General features: G+C 43.0%; 1 protein-coding gene across 8 annotated transcripts in view; it reads left to right on the top strand.

Moving 5' to 3' along the window:
• arhgap39 (Rho GTPase activating protein 39) overlaps positions 1 to 25,512 on the top strand; it is a 556,622-nt gene that overhangs the window by 357,888 nt on the left and 173,222 nt on the right. For all 8 annotated transcript variants that reach the window (XM_072576394.1, XM_072576401.1, XM_072576396.1 and 5 more), the window contains one exon: positions 21,194 to 21,755. In XM_072576394.1, the coding sequence (XP_072432495.1) occupies positions 21,194 to 21,755 (562 nt within the window). The remainder of the gene's footprint in view (positions 1 to 21,193; positions 21,756 to 25,512) is intronic.

Here is a 25,512-nt window from a genome sequence, read left to right as displayed (position 1 = left end):
GCCCCGCACACTGCTCTGGGACTGTTTCCCCCTCGCCCCGCACACTGCTCTGGGACTGTTTCCCCCTCGCCCCGCACACTGCTCTGGGACTGTTTCCCCCTCGCCCCGCACACTGCTCTGGGACTGTTTCCCCCTCACCCTGCCCACTGCTCTGGGACAGTTTCCCTCCTCACCCCGCACACTGCTCTGGGACTGTTTCCCCCTCGCCCTGTCCACTGCTCTGGGACTGTTTCCCCCTCGCCCTGTCCACTGCTCTGGGACTGTTTCCCCCCTCACCCCGCACACTGCTCTGGGACTGTTTCCCCCCTCACCCCGCACACTGCTCTGGGACTGTTTCCCCCTCGCCCTGTCTATTGCTCTGGGACTGTTTCCCCCTCGCCCTGTCCACTGCTCTGGGACAGTTTCCCCCTCACCCCACACACTGCTCTGGGACTGTTTCCCCCCCCGCCCTGCCCACTGCTCTGGGACTGTTTCCCCCCCCGCCCTGCCCACTGCTCTGGGACTGTTTCCCCCTCGCCCCGCACAATGCTGTGGGACTGTTTCCCCCTGGCCCCGCCCACTGCTCTGGGACCGTTTCCCCCTCGCCCAGCACACTGCTCTGGGACCGTTTCCCCCTCGCCCCGCACACTGCTCTGGGACTGTTTCCCCCTGGCCCCGCACACTGCTCTGGGACTGTTTCCCCCTCGCCCCGTCCACTGCTGTGGGACTGTTTCCCCCTCGCCCCGCCCACTGCTGTGGGACTGTTTCCCCCTCGCCCCGCCCACTGCTGTGGGACTGTTTCCCCCTCGCCCCGCCCACTGCTGTGGGACTGTTTCCCCCTCGCCCTGCACACTGCTCTGGGACTGTTTCCCCCTCGCCCTGTCCATTGCTCTGGGACCTTTTCCCCCTCGCCCCGCCCACTGCTGTGGGACTGTTTCCCCCCTCACCCCACACACTGCTCTGGGATTGTTTCCCCCTCGCCCTGTCCATTGCTCTGGGACTGTTTCCCCCTCGCCCTGTCCACTGCTCTGGGACTGTTTCCCCCTCGCCCCGCACACTGCTCTGGGACTGATTCCCCCTCACCCTGCCCTGCCCTGCCCAGCCCAGCCCAGCCCAGCCCAGCCCAGCCCAGCCCAGCCCACTGCTCTGGGACTGTTTCCCCCTCGCCCCGCACACTGCTCTGGGACTGTTTCCCCCTCGCCCCGCACACTGCTCTGGGACTGTTTCCCCCTCTCTCTGCCCCCGCTCCTGGAATGTTTCCCCCACACTTCCCTCTGCTCTGGGACTGTTTCCCTGCCATGTATATGTTCCCAGTCTGCTTTCCCCTGTGTCAGCTGCTGCCCCGGTACTGTTCGGTTGTGACTACAGAGCGCTTTTTCATGACATGGAGCATCTGATGCATTCTGTGTTGTAGCTTATCTCCAATTTCAATCGCCTCCCATCAATGATGCCCAGCTGTGGGTGCAGTGCTCAAACGGAGTCCCTGTTAATATTTTAAGTAGGATGTTAATGACTTCATGGCTTTGCACCAATTATAAGTGCAGTCTTAACTTGGAGTAAGTCCACCCCTCCACAGAGCGAAGGACATTGAAGCTTCTGAGATGAGCTACCTTGTTTGTTTTGGTTGCTGTTGTCAGGCCATACTTTGTCTCTGAATCTTCAGTGCACAAGTTCATGTTGATGCAAGGGAGAAGCAGCACTGCACAGATGCAAAAATGGTAGCATAGGCAAATTTTGCATGTGAGTCTACTCATCCCACTATGCCGTCTTGCTGAAAATCTATCTCTCAGTTCATTTTGCTATGCCATTTTAAACTTTTCTTTTTCAAACATTCATTGACTTCTTCTTTAAAAGCCATTACAAATTCAGCTTCTACCATGGTTTGTAATTGAGCAAATCTCAATTAAGCAAGAAATGAATTCTACTGATTGATACTGTTCTTAAGAGCATAGATGCAAGAGTAGATCATTCTGCCCATCAAACCTGCCCTACTATTCAGTGCTATTTTCCATACTATTACCATATCCCTTACTATCATTAGTTCTGGAAATGCTCTTGATGTGAACTTATTGACTAGTGTGCATTATTTTTCCTTATTCACATTATGAAAACTTCCCATCAGCACGCCACTGAAAAGAAGTACATTTCTAAAGTCTCTGATCCCTCATACCCTTGTTCACCTATACATCCTTGCAAAGTATGACATCATAACTTGAAATGCAACCTAGTCAATGAGTTACAAATGTTTTCAAATCCGTCAATGGGATCACCATTTCCTTCTCTCTAATCTATTCTGGCTCTGCAATCCTTATGATATAAGCATTCCTCAAATCCTTGAGCATCCCTGATTTTGATCACCGCATTAATATTTGTAAGTTTTGGAATCCCATCATGAACCTCTGTAATTCATTTTCCAAACTTAAGAGTATTATTTCAACTAACATCTTTGATCAAGCTTTTGGGTATCTGCCTTACTTATACTCAATGATTTTCGGTGATGAAATGCCACTTTCTAAATTAAAGGCGCTATATAAATGCAAACTATTGGTCTTTGTTACCTCCTTGCATTTGCTTTTTAATTCCTCTTTCTAAACATAAGATCTCTCTTTTTCAATACATCTATATCAAACAGCACTTGGTTCTTTTTGTAGATTTAGGTACCCAAGCTCACTCACTCTCTCTTTTTACTATTTTGTGTATTTGACGATCCAGAATGAATTGTTTTACTTCTCTGCGCTGAAGTTATTTGGCATCTGTCTGATCAATCCTGTAAAATGCCTTGTTCAGTTGAAACCTGTTCACAGTCCTGTTGTAGTTTTCAAATTTTGATCTGTGAGGTGAAAGAAATGCTTTTTATTTTGGAATTCTCCCTGTTAGATCCTTATTTGGTTGCTCTAGCTTGAGAAATAGTCTGAGAGGTGGCAAGCTGATGGAGCAACCCTTTTTAAATAAAACTTTACACACACGTCTTAAAATATGTACACTGCTGGCTTATTTTATTTATAGTTAACAGGTAAATTATAGTTGTCAAACACAAACAAAGCCGCAGGAATGCATGGAATATTGCTGTTCACACTCTGACTTGAGTAGCATAATCAACCAATGTGATTGCCTGCCTATTTTTAGAGTGTTTTAAGTGTTGTGTAAATTATGCAGATAAGCTCAGTCATTACATTCTGATGCAAGGAAGGGCCAAGAGAAATCTCTTCGGACTTTTCTCCCGTTCATTTAGATCGGGCCTATTTTGTGCCTTAACCCAAATACCTCTCCCATTACCCAGCCAAAATCTACCAATTTCAGTCTTGAACACCAGTCTTTAACTGTAACCTCTGTTGTGGAACAGGGAGGTGAAAGAGCAGTTGAGTATTTATCAACCGGCCACCTGATTCAGGTCATGACTGAGCACTATCTCAGTTTAAGGAAAGTATAGGTCTGCTTGTAGAATTTCACTCTGGTCAAACCTGGGTTCCTTTGGTTTATTTGGCCCATTGATTGGACAAAGCGCCGGACATTAGCGAGCATTGAAAATTCTCTTTGTTTTATTCATCCACAAAATGTGGACATTGTCAGCTGGGCCAGCATTTATTGCCCATCCCTAGTTGCCCTTGAGAAAGTGGTGGAGAGCTGCCTTCATCAACTGCTGCAGTGCATATGATGTACGTACACCCACATTGCTGTTAGGGAGGCAGTTCCAGAGGTTCTACTGAGCCTCAGTGAAGGTACGGTGACATAGTTCCAAGTCAGGATAGTGTGTGGCTTGGAAAAGACCTTACAGGTAGAGGTTTTACTCTGCACCTGCTGTCCTCATCCTTGTAGATGGTAGGGGCCACAGATTTGGAAAGTGCTGTTGAAGCAGTTGCTGCAGTACACTTTGTACATGGTGCGCACCGCTTTTACTATGTGCTGATGGTGAAGAGATTGAATTTTGAGGGTGGTGGGTGCAGGCTGCCAATTGAGCAGGTTATTCTACCTTGGATGATGTTGAGCTTCTTGAGTGTTGTTGGAACTGTATTCACCCAGTCAAGTGGAAGGTATTCCAATACATTTCTGACTTGTGCCTTATAGATGGTGCACAGTCATTAAGGAGTCAGGAGATGAGTTGCTCGTTGCAAATCTTCTAGATCTCACCTACTCTTGGAGGCTTAACATTTATTTGGCTGTTCCTGTTCCAGATCTAATCACTGGTAGCTCCAAGATTTTGGTAATGAGGATTCTGTGATTAAATGCCAAGGAAAGATGGTTAGATTCTCTCTTGTAGAGAAGGTGATCATTTTTGTGGTGTGAATATGACTTGTCAACCTAAACCTGGATGTTGTCTAGGTCATACTTCAGGATCTGAGGAGCCATGAATAGTGGTGATCATTGTCCAGTCATCAGCGAACAATGCTGAAGGATTCAGAAATGGGAATTCCATTTGAATGTCATGAGGTAATGGTTCAATTTTCACTAGTTGCCTAAACTTGTGTGGCACAAATGTTACTTGCCACTTGTCATCCCAAATCTAGGTATTGTCCAGATCTTGCTGCATTTGCACATGGACTGCTTCAGTATCTGAGGAGTCATAAATGGTGCTGAACATTGTGCAACCATAGGTGAATATTCCAACTTCTGACTTTATGAAGGAGGGAAAGTCATTGATGAAACACTGAAGATGGTTGGGCATAGAATAATACTCTGAGGAACTCCTGCAGCAATGTCCTGGAGCGGTAACAATTAACTTTCAATAACCACACCATCTTCCTTTGTGCCAGGTATAACTCAAACCAGTGCAGAGTTTGCCCTTGATTCCCATTAATTTCAGTTGTGCTAGGGACTCTGGTACCATAGCGAGTCAAATGTGACCTTGAAGTCAAGGACAATTACTCTCACCTCACCTCTGCGGTTAAGGTCTTTTATCTATGATTGTAATGAATTCAAGAACAGAATGACCCTGGTGAAACCAAAGCTGAGTCACACTGAGCAGGTTATTGCTTTTTCCCAGTCCCCAGTTTTGTTTTTATCTCAGCAGGCAACTTAGAAGTGAGTAAATGATTTCCAGCCTTTCACAGTACTGCTTGAGTCCAGCTGCTCAGATCAGCATGAACCTGGCCCAGTGACATTGCTTCCTTAGAATATTACTGCCCACTCTGTGGGAAAGTGCCAGTCTGCTCTCTTCGAGGTGCAGCTGGAAGGTGGGCATAAAATCCTTACTTCAAAACTCAGCATCAGACAGCTGCCTTTATACGGTAACCGGTGAGGAAAGCTCCTTGCAGGTGGCAAGACTACTTTGGGTAAAAGCAAGGAATTGTGGATTTCGAGATTTTAATCTTTTCTGCATGAATGTACATATCTTGAGGTTCATTTTAATTCTAGAAATCATGCACTGTATGTCACCTCATTTATTACAAGAGGAATTTGTTCCACTTTAGGAATCTGCTAAGTTGCTATAGTTACCACAGATTGTGCATCATTTAAAGGAATATTACTGAAAAAAAACTTTACCATTAAATATATGGAAAATTAAAAATCAGTATTTTACTGAATTTTTCAAAAGTTATGTTTCTGTTTAATTTGTTGTTTAAATATTCTGGCATAAGATTATGGATTTTTTGTTGTTGTTTCCTTGGCAGGTTCACATGGTCACCAACTTGTTTTATTTTCCTTTTATTAAGGGTGGCACGGCAGCTCAGTGGTTAGCACTGCAGCCTCACAGCACCAGGGACCCAGGTTCGATTCCAGCCTCAGGTGACTGTCTGTGTGGAGATTGCACAGTCTCCCTGTGTTTGCGTTGGGTTTCTTCCCACAGTCCAAAGATGTGCAGGTCAGGTGGATTGGCCATGCTAAATTGCCCATAGTGTTCAGTGCATTAGTCAGAGGCGAATGGGTGGGTGGGTTACTCTTCGAAAGGTCGGTGTGGACTGGTTGGGCCGAAGGGCCTGTTTCCACACTGTAGGGAATCTAATCTAATTACATTGTTTTTAAACTTCAGTGACTTGTATTCAAAGTGGATATGTTTCATACTTGTCATGGTGGTTTGTTTTACATTATGACATTTTTCCTGGACTTTTACACTGCAATAGCTCACTGGCGTTTGATTACTGGTATTGAGCCCACACTCTTGGCCCAGTCGATTCATTAAAGGAATTGTAAATGAATTTCATTTTGTTTCTGTGACCTTTCCTCTGCTCCCTCATCCTCAGCCAAGAAAAAAAGCAGGTCGATACTGCAGCTGCTAGATAATGCAAACACTGGTCCAACTATTGCTGCTTCTATTGTACTCACTGTGTCAGCAATCAGGAACACAGCTTCTATCTTGCCACTCTGTCGGAGCAGAATTTAATTTTTTGAAGCAAAAGTGATGTTTTCTCCTCAGGAGTGTTTCTTTCCTGTAATCAACAATTTCCACTTTAGCACAGTGCTGCACAATTGTTTAAAAAGATGCCTCCTGTGGTAAATTAATTTGTCACTGCCTGGGCTGGCTGACTGACATTCTCAGGTGAAACACTTACCTGCTGCTTCACACCTGTGGGCATGGGTTTGCATCCAGATCATGCTGTTTGGAGAAAAGTATCCTCTCTCTGATGGTTTATATCTAAATAATGTGAGTTTACAAGTATAAAGTCAGATGGTTCTCTGGCCCAAATCCACTGTAGGAAATTGTCCATAATTTAACAGTAAAGCATCGGTCTCAGTTGGAGTATAAAAATTCTTGGTGCAGGAAATGGAGATATTTGCAGAAGGTGGTTCGCTAAATTGGAGGCATTACAAAAACATGTTGGCAGTGTACCTTTAATGTAGTAACATTTCCCAATTTCTCAGGACACATTATCTGCTAAAACTGTGCCACAAGATATTGGAACAGATGATCAAAAGGTTGGACAAGGCAGTAGTAGGCTTCAAGAAGCAGGAGAGCAGTAAGGATGAGAGAATAATGAGGTTCAGGGAGGGACCTCAACAGCTGAAGGCACCATTGGAAACTGAGGCGGGATAGGAGAAGGGAATTTGGAGCAACAGAGTTCCCGAAGGATTGTAGAGTTTATGAAAGCCACACAGATGGAGAGGGGCAAGGCTATTGAGGGATTTGTACATAAATTTGAAGTATTGTTGGACCTGAAGCCAACGTAGGTCAGTGAGCACAGGGATCCTTAGAAAACAGTACTTGAGATTGTTCTTGCTGATGTTTTGACAGCTTTCCCTGGGAATGTTTAAAGTTGAAATGCAATGTGAAGTAAAAGAAAAATGTTTTCATTTCTTCTCATGGATATTCTTCAACTTGAAATGTATAAAAATGCACAATTCAACTTTAACATGTGCAGTACAGCAATCCTTTTTTTCAATATGGGTTGTTCTGCTATAACACGACAGCTGTGTTCCTCGTGACCTCACACTTTAGAAAATTATACTATAGCAAACCGCTATAGAAAATCATGCTGTAGAAGATCACTAATAGAAAATCGCTATACCCATTCAGTAGAAAGTTCGTATTATCCAAACGATGTCTACATTCATCAACCATGTTGTATCCAATTTGCGCTGAAGAAACATGCATCAGAGCAGAATTACCTGTACTTTTTTCAGTGCTTGAAAAAAGTGAATTATTCAGAACTAAATTGGGGACCAAGTCAAATAAAGCAATTACTTGGTTGTCCAGTATTTTAGAAGATCATAAGAATGTGAAAGGAGCTATATCAAAACAGTCAATCCTTCCGGGTTTTGTTGCCGCTGACGGTCTTCAAAGTCGAGTATAAATCAATGAGACTTTGTAGAGATAAAGCAGTTAAGCACTACAGTGTTATATTTTATCAACATCTATGGAAAGGACATTTTTTTTCTTTATTAGAGTCATAGACTCGTACAGCGTGGAAACAAACCCTTCAGTTCAACTGGTCCAGCCAACCATGTATACAAACTAAGCTAGTTCCACCCGCCTGCATTTGGCCCAAATCCTGCCAAACCATGTACTTATTCATGTACTTATTCAAATGTCTTTTAAACGTAGTAACTGTATCTGCATCTATCACTTTATCAGTCAGTTCATTCCACACACGAACCACTCTCTGCCCCTCATGTCTTCTTTAAAACTTTCTCCTCTCACCTTAACATATACCCAGTAGTTTTGAAATCTCCCACCTTTGGGAAAAGATCTTTGTTATTCGCCTTATCTCTACCCTACATGATTTTATAAACTGCTATAAGGTCACCCTCAACTTCCTATACTCCTTTGAAAACAGTCCTAGTCTATCCAGGCTGTTTTTATAATTCAAACCCTCCATTGCCAGCAACATCCCAGTAAATCTTTTTCTAAACCTTCTCCGGTTTAATGATGTCCTTCCTATAACGGGTGACCAGACCTGGACACGGTGAGGCTTCTTCTGCAGCACTAACATCCTGTACAGCCTCAACATAATGTCCCTATACTCAAAGGTCTGAGCAATGAAGGCAAGCGTGCTAAACACCTTAATCACCCCGTCTACCTGTGACGTAAATTTCAAGGAAGGTATCTTAAAAGGAGAAGCTTTTGAACTTTTTCCAAAATTAGAAGCTGATGGGTTATACCAAGCAGCCTTTGTACCTCTGAGAATTGTCTAGATTCACATGATGATAGAATCTTCAGGATAAAAGAAGATGATTCAGCCCTCTGTGCCTTTGCTGACTACTTTAAAGAGCTATCTATTTAGTCTCATTCCCATATTCTTATCCCACACTCCAATTATTTCATCTGCTTCAACTATTTGTCCAGTTCTCTCTTGAAGATTGTTCTTGAATTTTCTTCCACTGTTTTCCAAATTGTAATGTAAAATTATTCTCTCTATTTTCCTTAAGAAATTTTCCCAATGACATTAAAGCTGTGTTTTCACCTTACTGATGCTTTCACCAATAGGAACAATTTCTCCCTACGTATTATCAGTTCTGTTAAATTTATCCTTAACCTTATCTCCTCTAATTAGAACAATCATGGTCTCTTTAATTATTCTACACAACAAATGATGCTAATCCTTGTATATCTAGTATATCTCCTCCACGCTATCACTGACATCCCGACGTCTTTCCTGATATAGGGTGCTCAGTATTGGACTGAATGTTCTGCCTGAGACCTAATCACTTAGCCCTTGTTCAGATTGCTTCCTGCTGTACCTTCCATATGACCCGCTTCATATATTAAAAGCCATGGCCCACAAATGTACTACAAAAACATATGGTAGAGGTAAGAGGTGATTGCTGAGAGGGGAATAGGAAGATAGATTAGAAACATAATGCTACTTACTTCTTAAAAGTCCTGCAATAGAGAAGAATTACAGTTAATCTGTGGTTGATGTACTCTCACAGCAGACCTTTGCTTTATACCCCTGGGTTTTCAGACAGTCAAAGACTGCAGCCCAAGGGCAAACAGTGGGTTAAGTTCAATTCATCTTCATGTAGCAACTTAATAATCTGACGACCTGGGGGAAAACTTTCCTGTTTCCTCCCTGGAGATGAGCTTCTGATCATTAGTCATTTTTTTTCTAAGTATGTAATCCTTCTATACAAGAGGTGGTGATCTGCACATATTATGTAATTCATTGTGGTTTTAAAATTTGAAAGAAATTCCAATTTGTACCCTGCTTGGGAGAGCAGATTGATTTTCAAATCTTCCTGCTCCAGGTTTTTGATTACCTCATCTGGCTTAGTTCTAGAAAAATAGACAAGAGATTAATTGCCATGATTGTTCAACAATCAATAACTGCTAGATGGTAGAAGGCAAACTGGATAAATTTTGGAGGTTTTTTTTGTCTGTCATGACTGAGATAGGAAAAATACACTGTCTTTCTTGAGTTCCAGTATTCTATCAGTTAAACATAAGGTGAATTGTTTTACCCATTTCCTGATAGCCAATTGTATGCTTTCTCTATATTAAACTTAAAAACTGCATCAATCAAGTTCCCTTAATAAAGACAAAATTATTGATGTATTTTAAAGGAAATCTTGACAATGAAGATGCAAAACTGATTAACATGGTTTGTAATATGAAAATGTAAAATGTTTACCCACCCAAAGAAAGCATGCACAAACACATAGTAAAAGGAAAATATATGATTTTTCTCTGCACAGGTTCATTTTCAGGGGAGAGAATAATACTTCTGGCCTATCTGTCTTTGTTCTTGAAGACAAAAAGGGTGAGATTTTGAGGTGTTCAGATGGCTAATTTTCTGGCATGTGCTATGTCACTTATAGGAGTTATCTTCAGGACTTTGGCAGATATAGCTGGCTCAGGAAACATTGAATCAAGAAGACATCCAGTCACTCTGGATTTACCACAAAGAGACAACCTGAGTGGCTTGTTCTGTAGCAGGCAAATTCTTCCCACAACTGAAAGGTAAAATGCTGTTCAAACAGGATAGCCAGAAAACACAGTCAGGTAGTTTCTCTGAAGTGAGTTCAAATGACCAAGACCAGTAATTATGTAGAACCTGGGGTTTCCAAGAAATGCTGTTTTGAAGAAAATAAGTTCCAGTGTACCTTGTCATTGACCTTAGTGAAAAAAGTCCAGGTATTGATTGATTGTCGCCACATGTACTGAAATACAGTGAAGTGTTGTTTTGCATGCTATACAGACAGATCGTACCATACAAAGTACTTAAGGATAGCACAACAGAGTGCAGAATACAGTGTTACAGCTGAAAAGAAGGTGCAGAGAGTGTGACAAAATTAACATTTGAGAAGTCTGTTCAAAAGTCATATGAGTCCATTATTGCACATTTTGCAATTTCTAGATACCCCACTGCTTCTTGACCGATCATTTCTCATACATAAGTCATGTGCATAGAATTCATAGAATCCCTACAGAGTGGAAACAGGCCATTCAGCCCAACAAGTCTACACCGACCCTCCAAAGAACAACGCATCCCGATCCCCTACCCTATTAATGTACATTTTACCCCTCACTAATAGACAATAGACAATAGATGCAGGAGTAGGCCATTCTGTCCTACAAGCCAGCACCACCATTCATTATGGCTGATCATCCTCAGTCAGTCGGTAAAAACAATGACTGCAGATGCTGGAAACCAGAGTTTAGATTTGAGTGGTGCTGGAAAAGCACAGCAGTTCCGGCAGCATCCGAGGATCAGCAAAATCGATGTTTCGGGCAAAAGCCCTTCATCGGGAATACAAGTATTCTCATCCTCAATCAGTATCCTGTTCCTGCCTTATCCCCATAACCCTTGATTCCACTCTCCTTGAGAGCTCTATCCAATCTTTCTCGAAAGTATCCAGAGACTTGGCCTCCACAGCCTTCTGGGGCAGAGCATTCCACACAGCCACCACTCTCTGGGTGAAGGAGTTTCTCCTCATCTCTGTTCTAAATGGCCTACCCCTTATTTTTAAGCTGTGTCCTCTGGTTCAGGACTCACCCATCAGCAGAAATATGCTTCCTGCCTCCGGAGTGTCCAATCCTTTAATAATCTTATATGTCTCAATCAGATCCTCTCTCAGCCTTCTAAGCTCAAGGGTATACAAGCCCAATCGCTCCAATCTTTCAACGTAAGATAGTCCCACCATTCCAGGAATTGATCTCGTGAACCTACGCTGCACTGCCTTAATAGCCAGAATGTCTTTCCTCAAATTTGGAGACCAAAACTGCACACAATATTCCAGGTGCGGTCTCACCAGGGCCCTGTACAGCTGAAGAAGAACTTCTTTGCTTCTGTACTCAATTCCTCTTGTTCTGAAGGCCAGCATGCTAATAGCTTTCTTCACTGTGGCAACAGGCGGGATTTAAGGATGGTGTGTTGCCTTCCTGGTGCCAGGACTAAGGACATGGCACACAGAGTGCAGGAAATCCTCAAGGGTGAAGGTGATGAGCCAGAAGTGGTGGTACATGTCAGCACAAATATGTTGGGAAGAAGAGGAGGAACGTACCACAGCGGGACTTTGGAGAACTAGGAAGAAGGCTGAAAAGCAGGACATCCAGAGTGGTTATCTCTGGTTTGCTTCCAGTTCCTCTGGCTGGAGAGGCCAGGAACAGGGAGATAATGGACTTGAATGTGTGGCTGGGGAACTCGTGCAGGAAGCAAGGATTTAAATTCTTGAATCACAGGGGTATGTTTTGTGGTAAGCATAAATAATACAAAAGAGACGGTTTGCACCTTAATAGGTTGGGGACCAGCATTCTGGCAGGCAGGTTTGCTACTGCAACATAGCTGCGTTTGAACTAAGTAGCGGGGGGGAGGGGACAAACTGAAAGTTTAAGAAGGAAATTGAAGGAAAAGTTAGAACAAAGGAAGTCAAGAAAGACAATGGTATCAATGAAGCAGAAAACTCAAAAAGAGATCATGCCGTAAGGTTGAGTGAAATAGGGGTTGATAGGAAGGGTGAGGGCAGTAACAAATTAAAAATACTATATATGAATGCACGAAGTATTAGAAATAAGATGGATGAGCTTGAGGCTCTTTTGGAAATTGGCAGCTACGATATTGTGGGTATAACTGAGACGTGGCTTCAAGTGGACAGGGCCTGGGAAATGAATATTCAAGGCTATACATACCATCGTAAGGACAGACTGACGGGCAGAGGGGGTGGGGTGGCCCTGTTGGTAAGGGATGATATTCAGTCCCTTGCGCGGGCGTCCTAGAATCAGGGGATGTAGAGTCAGTATGGATAGAGCCGAGAAATTCTCAGGGTAGAAAGACTCTCTTGGGAGTTATCTACAGAACCCCAAACAGTAGTATGGGTGTACGGTGTAAGTTGAATAAGGAGCTGAAATTGGCCTGTAGCAAAGATGTTACTACAGTTGTTATGGGGGATTTCAACATGCAGATAGACTGGGAGAATCAGGATGGTATTGGACCTCAAGAAAGAGACTTTGTGGAGTGACTCTGAGATGGATTCTTAGGACAGCTGGTGCTGGAGCCTACCAGGGAGAAGGCAATTCTGGATCTGGTATTGTGCAGAATTGATCAGGGACTTCAAAGTGAAGGAGCCAATAGGAGGTAGTGACCATAATACAAGAAGCTTCAATCTGCAATTTGAAAGGGAGAGGGTACAATCAGTAGTGACAATATTTCAGTTGAATAAAGAGAACTATGGAGGTATGAGGGAGGAGCTGGCCAAAGTTCAATGGTGCAATTCCTCAGCAGGGATGACAGTGGAGGAACAATAGCGGATATTTCTGGGTATAATGCAGAAGATGCAGGATCAGTTCATTCCAAAAAGGAAGAAAGATCCTATGAGGAGGCATGGGTAGCCGTGGCTGACGAGGGAAGTTAAGAAACATATAAAGTCAAAAGAGAAAAAGTATAACATAGCAAAGATGAGTGGGAAAATGGAGGACTGGGAAGCTTTTAAAGAACGACAGAGAATTACGAAGAAGGAAATACGCAGAGAAAAAATGAGGTACGAAGATAAACTGGCCAAAAATATAAAGGAGGATAGTAAAAGCTTTTTTAGGTATGTGAAAGAGGGAAAAAAATGGTTAAGACTAAAATTGGGCCCTTGAAGACAGAAACAGAGGAATATATTACAGGGAACAAAGAAATGACAGAAGAGTTGAATTGGTACTTCAGATCGGTGTTCACTGGGGAAGACACAAGCAATCTCCCTGAGGTAACAGTGGCTGAAGGACCTGAACTTCAGGGAATTTATATTTGCCAGGAATTGGTGTTGGAGAGACTGTTTGGTCTGAAGGTTGTTAAGTCCCCGGGGCCTGATGGTCTACATCCCAGGGTACTGAAGGAGGTGGCTCGAGAAATCGTGGATGTATTGGTGATTATTTTCCAGAGTTCGATAGATTCAGGATCAGTTCCTGCAGATTGGGATGGCTAATATTGTACCACTTTTCAAGAAAGGAGCGAGAGAGAAAGCAGGAAATTATAGACCAGTTAGTCTGACCTCAGTGGTAGGACAGATGTTGGAGTCAATTATAAAGGATGAAATGACGACACATCTGGATAGCAGTAACAGGATAGGTCAGAGTCAGCATGGATTTATGAAGGGGAAATCATGCTTGACGAATCTTCTGGAATTTTTTGAGGATGTAACTCTGAAGATGGACAAGGGAGATCCAGTAGATGTAGTGTACCTGGACTTTCAGAAAACCTTTGATAAAGTCCCACATAGGAGGTTAGTGAGCAAATGTAGGGCGCTTGGTATTGGGAGCAAAGTACTGACTTGGATTGAAAATTGGTTGGCTGACAGGAAACAAAGAGTAGTGATAAACGGCTCCATTTTGGAATGGCAGGCAGTGACCAATGGGGTACCGCAAGGATCAGTGCTGGGACCGCAGCTTTTTACAATATATATTAATGATATAGAAGATGGTATTAATAGTAACATTAGCAAATTTGCTGATGATACAAAGCTGTGTGGCAGGGTGAAATGTGAGGAGGATGTTAGGAGATTACAGGGTGACCTGGACAGGTTAGGTGAGTGGACAGATGCATGGCAGATGCAGTTTAATGTGGATAAATGTATGGTTATCCACTTTGGTGGCAAGAACAGGAAACATGTTTCCTGCCTCCAGAGTGTCCAATCCTTTAATAATCTTACACGTCTCAATCAGATCCCCTCAACAGGAACAGGAAGGCAGATTACTACCTAAATGGAATCAAGTTAGGTAAAGGGGCAGTACAAAGAGATCTGGGTATTCTTGTACACCAGTCAATGAAGGCAAGCATGCAGGTACAGCAGGTAGTGAAGAAAGCTAATAGCATGCTGGCCTTCATAACAAGGGGAATTGAGTATAGAAGCAAAGAGGTTCTTTTGCAGCTGTACAGGGCCCTGGTGACACCGCACCTGGAATATTGTGTGCAGTTCTGGTCTCCAGATTTGAGGAAAGACATTCTGGCTATTGAGGGAGTGCAGTGTAGGTTCACGAGGACTATCTAATTCCTGGAACTATCTTATGTTGAAAGATTGGAGTGACTGGGCTTATATACCCTTGAGTTTAGAAGACTGAGAGGGGATCTGATTGAGACGTATAAGATTATTAAAGGATTGGACACTCTGGAGGCAGGAAACATGTTTCCGCTGATGGGCGAGTCCTGAACCAGAGGACACAGCTTAAAAATACGGAATAGACCATTTAGGATAGGGATGAGGAGAAACTTCTTCACCCAGAGAGTGGTGGCTGTGTGGAATGCTCTGCCCCAGAAGGCCGTGGAAGCCAAGTCTCTGGATTCGTTTAAGAAAGAGTTGGATAGAGCTCTTAAGGATAGTGGAATCAAGGGTTATGGAGATAAGGCAGTAACAGGATACTGATTGAGGATGATCAGCCATGATCATAATAAATGGTGGTGCAGGCTCGAAAGGCAGAATGGCCTACTCCTGCATCTATAGTCTATTGTCTACTGTCACTGCCTGCTGTACCTACATGGTTGCTTTCATTGACTGATATACAAGAACACCTAGATCTCATTGTACTGCCCCTTTACCTAACTTGACTTCATTTAGGTAGTGATCTGCCTTCCTGCTCTTGCCACCAAAGTGGAGAACCACACATTTATCCACATTAAACTGCATCTGTCCACTCACCTAGCCTGTCCAGGTCACCCTGTAATCTCCTAACATCATCCTCACATTTCACCCTGCCACCCAGAGTGATGCACCTAACCTGTACATCCCTGAACACTATGGGTAATTTAGCATGGCCAATTCACTTAACCTGCACTTCTTTGGACTGTGGGAGGAAATCGGAGCACCCAGAGGAAACCCACGCAGACACAGGAAGAATGTACAAACTCACCAGGCAGTCGCCTGGGGCTGGAATCAAACCCAGGTTCCTGGCGCTGTGAGGCAGCAGTGCTAACACTGAGCCACCATGCCATACATGTTTATGAAATTATATGAAATGCTAGCATGTTTCACTACTTTATGATAAAAGCAAAATGACTACCATTCATGCTATTCTTCCAGAAAAAAATAGGCTGTAAACACTTAGTGTCGGGGATCTCCTGAGGAACTTGAGGATTATCAGTGCCCTGAGAAATATTCAAGGAAGATGGGAGAAAAGAAACATTGGAATGCGATGCAAACCCATTTCATTTGACTCTGCTTACTTTGAGCTTTCTTAAGATCATAAGCTGGCTCCGAGCCTTTACATGGATTAATCCCGCTTCCTTATCCCTTTGAACATCGCAGTTTTTCATGAATTGACAATTCTGCCATTCTACCAAAGGAGCTCCACTCTAGTAAACTGTTGAAACACTCAATGGCAACTGCCTTCTAGAATTTCAAGCAAAGTGTATGTGTAATGCAGACATTCCCCTCATTGATCAGCAGCAATTTGAAAACTTTAAAGGTCAGCAGTTTGTTGGAGGTGATGCTAATCATTAGAGCAGTAAACTTTGTCCCACACTGTTGTGGAGTTCTGAGTTGTATAAAGTGCTGCAGGTGGTATCTTGCTTCAGCAATGTGTTATGGGAGCATTTTGCAAGTGTCCTCACCAGAGGAATTGCCGAGTTTCACCATTTCAGGCAACTCCAAGGTTGGCACTAAATGCTAGTCTTGCCATCAACCCCACACCCTGAGAATAAATTTGAAAGAAAAATTATCTGTGTGCAGGTGGGCATTGGCAGAGATCTAGGACCAAGTTTTCTGTCTTCTCAATGACAGTTGAGGAAAACAAAATTTCTTTCTTTCATTTCTAAAAAAAACATTATTTAGAAAACTGATGTAAAAATTTCTTTGTAACTATCTTTTCTCAGAACTGTTCTGAAGAAGAATTTGAAGCGTTTACTTTGCTTTCTCTGCACAGATGCTGCCAGACCAGAGTTTTTTCAGTAATCTCTGTTTTTGTTTCTGATTTCCAGCATCTGCAGTTCTTTATTTCTTTTTTGTTTTATGCTTTGTTTTGATTTTGTTTCTTTCCCTTTTGATCTGACACAGTATTCTTTTTACTGCTTTCTGCCTTATAACAACTTAGGGACATGGTGGTGTCATGGTAATATCACCAGATAGTGCTCCAGAACCCTGGGCTAATATTCTGAGGACATGGACTTGAATCGCACCAGGGCAGATGGTGGAATTTTAATTCAAGAAAATCTGAAAGGCAGACGTGTCTAATGGCGACCAATGGTGGTTGTCGTAAAATCCCATCTGGTTCATGGATGTGTTTTAGGGTAGGAAATTTACCATACCTCATCTGGCCTGCATGTGACTCCAGATTCACAGTGATGTGGTTGACTCTCATTGCCCTCTGAAATACCTTAGCCAATCCATTCAGAAAGGATGTGGACTAAAGGGCATATTTTTAAGGTGAGAGGAAAAAGATTTTAAAAAGACATGAGGGGTAAATTCTTTACAAAGAGCGTGGTTCACGTGTGGAAGAACTTCCTGACGAAGTGTTGGATGTGGGTCTAAATACAGCATTTAAAAGATATTTGGTTAAGTACATGAATAGGAAAGGTTTGGAGGCAACTGGGCCAATAGCAGGCAGGTGAAACTAGTTTAGTTTGGGGTATGTTCGGCATGGACTGGCTGGACCGAGAGATCTGTTTCCATGCTGGATGACCATATGACTCAATGACACCACAGACATAAGCAACAAATTCTAGCCTTGCCTGCGACACCTGTATCCCATACAAGAATGAAAAATCTCTATGTATTGAAAGCTTATTATGAGAGTGACCTTTTCTTTTGAAAATTTGTTAGCACATCAGTAATACCTTATAGTAAAAAAGGAAATAATTACCATGAAAGTGACTTAGATTAAATGGAAGAGGATTGTCTCCTTTCATCTCTGGGGCTGAGATGTAAATGCAGCTCCAACCAATAGGATGAAACTCTAATCAAAGCAAAATATTGTGGATGCTAGAAATCTGGAATAAAAACAAAGTGCTGGAGAAACTCAGCAGGTCTGACAGCATCTGTGGGGAGACGAATTCAGTGACTGTTTCAGGTTTGAAATGACTTCTTCAGAACTGAAACAGGCTGAATAATGAGAGAGAGAAAAAAAAAGGGAGGGGGAGTAAGTGGAACAGGTTGTGACGGTGTCTAGAGCAAAAAACTGGAAGCGCCAGTAGTGGTGAAGGAGCAATAGAGATGGAAAAAAAAGTGTTAACAGAGAGGCAAGAATGGACATTGGATCCTGGAAAATGAGTCTGGCGAAGTAGCAATGGGACCAAAGAAATGACAGAGGAACTGAATACAAATGGCAGAGGAACTGAATGGGTACTTTGCATTAGTTTTCACAATGCAAGACAGCAGCAACATACCAGAACTTCAAGAGTCAGGGGGCAGAGGTGGGTGTCGTGGCTATCACTAAGGAGGTGCTGGAGAAGCTGAAAGGTCTGAAGGGTTGGGATGGATACCACCCCAGAGTTCTGATTGTAGGAATTAGTGGAGTCAAGGAGGGTACCAGAGGATTGGAAAGTGGCTAATCTAACTCCCCTGTTTAGAAGGGAGGGAGGCAGAAGACAGGAAATTAAAGGCTGGTTAGCTTGACCTTGGGCATTGGTAAGATTTTAGAGTCCATTGTTAACAATGAGCTTTTGGAGTACTTGGAAATGCTTGGTAAAATAGGGCTGAGTCGTCATGGCTTCATTACATGCCTGATAAATCTGTTAGAATTCTTTGAGGGGGTAATGAGCAACTTAGACAGGAGAGCCAATGGATGTGATCTATTTGAGAATCCAGAAGGCCTTTGACAAGGTGCCACACAAGAAGCTGCTAAATAGGATAAGATAATGTTCGGGGCAAGTATTGCATGGATAGAGCATTGGCTGACTGACAGAAGGCAGAGAAAGGAGATAAAGGGGTCTTTTTCAAGGTGGCAGGTGGTGACTAATGATATTGCACAGGGTTCAGTGTTGGGACCACAACTATTCACTTATATCTTAACAATCTGAACTGAGGGCATTGTTGCTAAATTTGCAGATGACACTAGGATAGGTGGAGGGACAGATAATGTTGAGGAAACGGGGAGGTTGCAGAAGAGTGGGCAAAGCAATGGTATATAGAATATAGTGTGGAAAGGTGTGAGGTTTCCATTTTGGTAGGAAGAATCGAGACTATTTTTTCAACACCAAGAGGCTTTGGAAATCTGAAGCGTGAAGGGACTTGGGAATCCTAGTTCAGGATTCTGTTAAGGTTAACATGCAGGTTGAGTTGGCAGTTAGGAAGGCAAATGCAATGTTGGCATTCATTTGAAGAGGGCTAGAATACAAAAGCAGAATGTACTGCAGAGGCTGTACAAGATTCTGGTCAGACTGTATTTGAAATACTGAGAGCAGTTTTGGGCCCCATATCAAAGGAGTGATGTGCTGGCATCGGAGAGGGATCCAGAGGAGATTTACATGAGTGATCCCAGGGATGAAGAGCTTGTCATATGAGAAGCAGTTGAAGACTCTGGTGGGTCTGCACTCCATGCAGTTTAGAAGGGTGGGGGGAGGGAGGGGTGGTGGGGTGGTGGGGTAGGGTGGGAGGTGGATCTGATTGAAATTTACAGAAACTGAGAGGCCTGGATAGAGTGGAAATGGAGAAGACGTTTCCACTGCTAGGAGAGACTACGACCTGAGGGCATAGCCTCAGGGTGAAGGGATGACTCTTTAGAGCTGAGGTGAGGAGGAATTTCTTCAGTGAGAGGTTGTTGACTATGTGGAACTCGTTGCTATAGAGAGCAGTGGAGACCAAGTCATTGAGTGTATTTAAAATAGAGACACATAGGTTCTTGACTGGCAAAGCGATCAAGGGTTACTGGGGGAAGGCAAAAGAATGGGGTTGAGAAACATATCAGCCATGATCGAATGATGGAGCAGACTCAGTGGGCCGAATGGCCTAATTCTGCTCTTATAGTTTATGGTCTTACGTTGAATGACAATGTGAAAAATTTACAAGCGGCATGGTAGCTCAGTGGTTACTACTGCTGCCTGACAGCGCCAGGGACCTAGGTTCAGGTCCAGCCTTGGGTGACTGTCTGTGTGGCGTTTGCACATTCTCCTCGTGTCTGCGTGGGTTTCTTCCGGGTGCTCTGGTTTTTTCCCACCGTCCAAAGATAGTAGGTCAGGTGAATTGGCCATGCTAAATTGCCCATAGTGTTAGGTGCATTAGTCAGGGAAATGGGTCTGGGTGGGTTACTGTTCGGAGGATCAGTGTGGACTTGTTGAGCCAAAGGGCCTGTTTCCACACTGTAGGGGAATCTGATCTAATCAGACAGGAATCTAATCTAAACAATGGGTCCACTCTGCTAAGAGCAAAGATGAAATCTGTCTTGGGTTGTGAAAAGTTATACAAGTTAAACTTGGGGTGTTTTAAACCAGGTTCCAAGTTAGTGCGGGTTTACTACACAAGACTGAAATTTGGGGCAAAATTAGTGATAACTCTCATTCTCTTGTGTATGTTGTATATCGTTGATGCTGATTCTCAAGCATGGATCTCAGGGACATTCTTGTAAATCAAAAGTGAGGCTTCTGGAATTTACTAATGCCAGCAATTAGGACAACCCATCAGAGAAGCTGGCTCCAGTTGTAAATGTCTTGGCTCAATCTAAAAGCATCCTTGGAGAGGCTACAAAAATTAATGGTGTGGGAAATGCAAATAAGAGACTCCAGTAGTGAGAAATGCTTGGCTGTTGAGCTTATGGCAAATTGTTGCCCTTCCCAAAATGTGGATTGTAATGGTCATGAGCATCTTCAATTAATCACAATAAGAGGAACTGCAATAAAATTCAAAATCAACTTCAGTTTAAATCCTGTTTGAGGTGCAATGCAATTCTGGATTGGTGTTGAAAAGCTCTTTACTCCATTCCTTTTCCCCCCAGGGAGAGCTAGTAAGCTTTATGGCCTGACTGGCTAAAGTACTTTAGTACTACCCAGTAAGTGCTGGATAGAGATGAACTCAAATCAGCAGGAGACATTGGCTGGTTTCTTTAGGTATGTAATTTGTGAGTCATTGTATTGGTGTGTTAAAGCAGTTCTTGTTTTTTTCTGATGCTTAGGTAGGAGCAATCATTTTACATTGCAAATAAAAGTGTGAGTGCACATGATTAAAAGCAAAACTACTTTGAAATATGGAACAAAGTCAGAAAATAACGGAATATTCAGCAGGTCAAGCACCATCTGTAAAAAGAAAGACATGTAATGTTTTAGACATGCCATGCCAGCTGAGCGGATAGTTAACCCCCTTTTTTCTCAACAGATGCTATGCATTTCGAGTATCTTTTTATGTTCAGTTTGTGTTTTCTTTCATGATTGAACAGTTTCTCAATGCATAAATGGAATCTATCACATTATCAAACACTGACGACCCATTTCTCTTCCTACAGTCTGAAGACCTGGGCACTTGCAGTCAGTATGACATTGGAAGGCAGAGCCGGAGCATGATGCCCAGTGCTAGCTGCGTCTTCCCTGGATTCATGCTGCGAAAGCCATCCTCTGAGACAGATATTGAGAACTGGGCTTCCAAACACTTCAACAAGCACACACAGGGAATATTCCGTCGCAAAGTATCCATTGCCAACATGCTGGCCTGGAGCAGCGAATCGATCAAGAAGCCCATGATAATGACAGCTGACCGTAATGTAAAGAAGGAAGCATGCGAAGTGTTCAAATTGATCCAAATGTACATGGGGGACCGGAGGGCCAAGGTGGACCAGGTTAACGTGGCCCTGGAGATCGCCACAAAGGGCTGGAGCATGCAGGGCCTGAGGGACGAACTGTACATCCAACTGTGCCGGCAGACCACCGAAAACTTTAGATATGAGAGTCTTGCCAGGGGCTGGGAATTAATGGCCATCTGCCTGGCCTTCTTCCCTCCTACTCCCAAATTTCACTCCTACCTGGAAGGCTATATCTACAGGCACATGGATCCCGTGAATGATGCAAAAGGTAAGCCTCTATGGTGGAAAAAACAGCCAAGTGGACTATGTATAAACTTATATATTTCACAAGAGGACAAATGAGAACCTTTTTTTGCCCTCCCTTCTCTGAAATGGTTAGTGCATCAAAACATTTCACTGCTTCTTATATGTTACATGCATGTTATATACATCTATCAAGTACACCTCCATAACATGCACATCACGTTAGCTCCCCTGCCTAAATATTATTTATTACAGACTTTGTGAACTTGTGGCTGCTGGTCATGGCTTTTTTTTAATGATATCTAGTTGAAGCAGGCAGTTCCTCCATAAAATGTGTAGCTGCTGCGAGACAAGGGGCCTTTGTAACACTTAGAAGTGTGTGTAAAAGGAGGACGTGTAGGAGATCCAGGCAGGGGTTGGGAAGGACACTGCTGAAATGCTGATTGAGATATCCATATTGAGTGTAGTTTGTGGGAAAAATAGGAACAGGAGGAAGTCATGGCAAAAGGAGGCTATTCAATCAATATTCAAAATTTACCTATAATCTCCATTCCATCTACCTGTTTTCATCAATTAATCCCTTATCCAACTAAGATTTTATCTTTACGTTTACCCTCATCCAACAAAGATTTATTAATCTCAGTTTCAAAATTTTCAGTCACACCAGAATTCACAGTTATTTTTGAGAAAGTTGGAGAGAACATGGAGGTTTCCTGATTTTCCCTTCCCTTTATGTGAAGGAATGCTTTCTGACATCCTGACAAGCTGTAATTTTAAAGAGCTACCCTTGGATTATCATTCCTCCAGTCAAGGAAATCATTTCTCCCGATCTGCCCTAAGTACCACGAGTAGGTCACCCATGCAATTTCTTTGAGTCTTCCATAGGTTTTGGTATTGATATACTGGAGTGTATAGTATATTCAAAATATAAATTAATCACTTCAAAATTAAAACTAAATAAACAGAAAACTGTTTTGATTATGATCAGTGGAAGTTGACCAATAACATCATTCAATGACACATGTGGCTTTCAATATTGAGTCTCCTAATCAACCTTAGATTTCTACTAAGGAAAAGGAGTCACCTTGTAAATCTGTTCAGAATTTCATGAAGATAATGGTACAATTGAAGATAGACGACACTAGAAATAAAAGGTTTTATGACAATCTTACCACAACAGGTCTATAGTTAAGCCATCTGCTTAGTCCTTGTTTAAAACTAATTCTGGCCTCAAGCTGTTTGAAGTTGTCATTTTAATTGCTTATCTAATATATAGTATAAGGACAAAGAGGACGGTATTTAGTAGAGTTGTAATCCCAACACATTATTGGCCATAACTCACTGATGATGAATTAACAGGACAGGCCACTATTGAGCTATAAATTATATAGCTCACTGCTATCACTGCTCCTCATATACTTTCTACATGTACCACTCGCAGAAGGTGATAGATATCAGAACAGTTTTTTTTGTTCTGTCACCATTTGAGTAATGCATCCAAGTGTGTAGAGCAGGTATGATTTTCTACCCAGTCTCTAGAATTTGCGTGTATGAATACTGAAGAAAGTGGTTTAAATAATTGATCTCGATACTGGTCTATATATCTGTTTCTTTGGCATTTTATAACCACCAAGTTCTAAAATGCTAGTGCTGAGAAATGCAGCAATTTCGATGCACCATTCCTCTCAAGCAAAGTGCAACTAAAATGTTTTTACTTTGGTGATGCAGTGTGTTTGTGTCACTATGTCCCAAAGCATGACTCCCATTCAGCCTAAGAGAACAATGTGAAGATGGGTCCTACCAAATTTGACATGTTTACCTTCAAGACTCTGATTGACTTATTTTGTCAGTCAGGATATCAAGTGACATGGATCAATGTGTGAGTGTTTTGAGGAGAGGTACTAGTCAGTCACAATCTGATTAATTGTTGAAGTAGGTTCAAATATGAAATGGCCTCCTCCTGTTCCTGTGTTTCTGTGGTTGATGTCAGCTGTATGAAATCTATTCTGGAACCTGACAGCATCAACATCCCACTGTCACAAAATGAAAGAAACTTTGGTCATAGAGCAGCAGCCTTCGATTGTGCTTCTGCATACTTGAGAGTGTGATTTGCTACAGAACATTTCCCTCACTAGGCATCCTGTCTGACTGATGCTGACAATTCGTGCCAAATACCAGAAGGTTTTGTACAATAGTACCTAAACCCATAAGGAATTGGACTTATCTTCTTCTTGAGTTATTCTAGAGTTTATTCAGAAGTGAAGTGACAGTGACAGCCCTTTATATTGAGACCATATTTGACGGAGTGTGGCATCAAAGATTCCAAGAAAACTGGAATCAATGGGAATCAGAGAAAAAGCTCTGCTGGATATAGTCAGAATAGCATGTAGGAAGACAGTTATAGTTGTTGGAGGTCAGTTCCAGGACATCGCTACAGGAGTTCTTCAGGATAGTGTCCTAGGCTCAACCATCTTCAGCTGCTTCACCAAAGACCTTCATCATAGGATCAGGCATGGAAATGTTCTTCCATGTTCAGCACCATTGGCAACTGTACTATGCAGTCCATATCCAAATGCAATAAGATCTGGACATTACCCAGGCTTGGGCTGACATGTAGCAAGTAACATTCACGCCAGCCAGATGCCATCTCCAATAAGAGAGAATCTAACCACTATTTCTTGACATTCGATGGTGTCACCATCACTAATCCCCCAGAGTCAACATTCTAGCAGTTACCATTGGCGAGAAACTCAACTGGACTCACCATATAAACACAGTGGCTACAAGAGCAAGTCAGAGGCAATGAATACTGTGACAAGTAACTCATTTCTTGACTGTCCTGTCCACCATCTACAAGGTACAAGTCAGGAGTGTGATGGAATACTCCCCACCTGTCTGGATTAGTACAGCTCCAACAACACTCAAGCTTGACACCATCCTGGACAAAACAGCTCATTTGATTGGCACCAAATCCACAAGCATCCACTCCCTCCACCACCAATGCTCAGTGGCAGCAGTGTGTGCTGTCTACATTGCTGAAAATCACCAATGATCCTTACACAGCTCCTTCCAAACCCACACCACTTCCACTGAGAAGGACATGGGCAATAGGTACATGGAAACATCACCACTTGCAAGTTCCCCTCCGAGCCACTCACCATCCTGACCTGGAACCATATCACTGTCGCTGAGTCAAAATCCTGGAATTCCCTCCCTAAGGACGTTGTGGGGCAACCTACAGCACATGAACTGCAGTGGTTCAAGAAGGCAGCTCACCACCAGCTAGTCCAGGGCAACTTGGGACAGAGAATAAAGACAGTCAGTGACACCCACACCCCACAAGTGAATTTAAAAAAAATCTGATCAACCCTCCATAATAAATCATTAAAAACTTGCTGTTTGGAAAGGAACTGACATGAGGGGCTATAAGAGGCTGCTGCGTGTTTACTCATCTTACAGCAGTTCTAAAAGATTAAGGAGAATGGTAATGTGTTCATTCTTTTGTGGAGGTAGTTATACTGTATGTGCAGGTGCAGATTTGGGCAAGAACAAACACTGCAGGAGGTCTGGGGATGGAAAACTCTAGAGGCGTGTAGACAATTGGAGTTGAGTAGCTGAATGTAGAGAGGGCAGCACGGTGGCACACTGCTGCCTCACAGCACCAGAGACCCGGGTTCGATACCCGCCTCAGGCGACTCTCTGTGTGGAGTTTGCACCTTCTCCCCGTGTCTGTATGGGTTTCCTCCGGGTGCTCCGGTTTCCTCCCACAGTCCAAAGATGTG

Source organism: Chiloscyllium punctatum, chromosome 8 (assembly GCF_047496795.1).
Source record: "Chiloscyllium punctatum isolate Juve2018m chromosome 8, sChiPun1.3, whole genome shotgun sequence".
Classification (NCBI taxonomy): Eukaryota; Metazoa; Chordata; class Chondrichthyes; order Orectolobiformes; family Hemiscylliidae; genus Chiloscyllium; species Chiloscyllium punctatum.
Note: the sequence above shows the minus strand (reverse complement) of the source record. Positions and strands in the feature narration are given on the sequence as shown.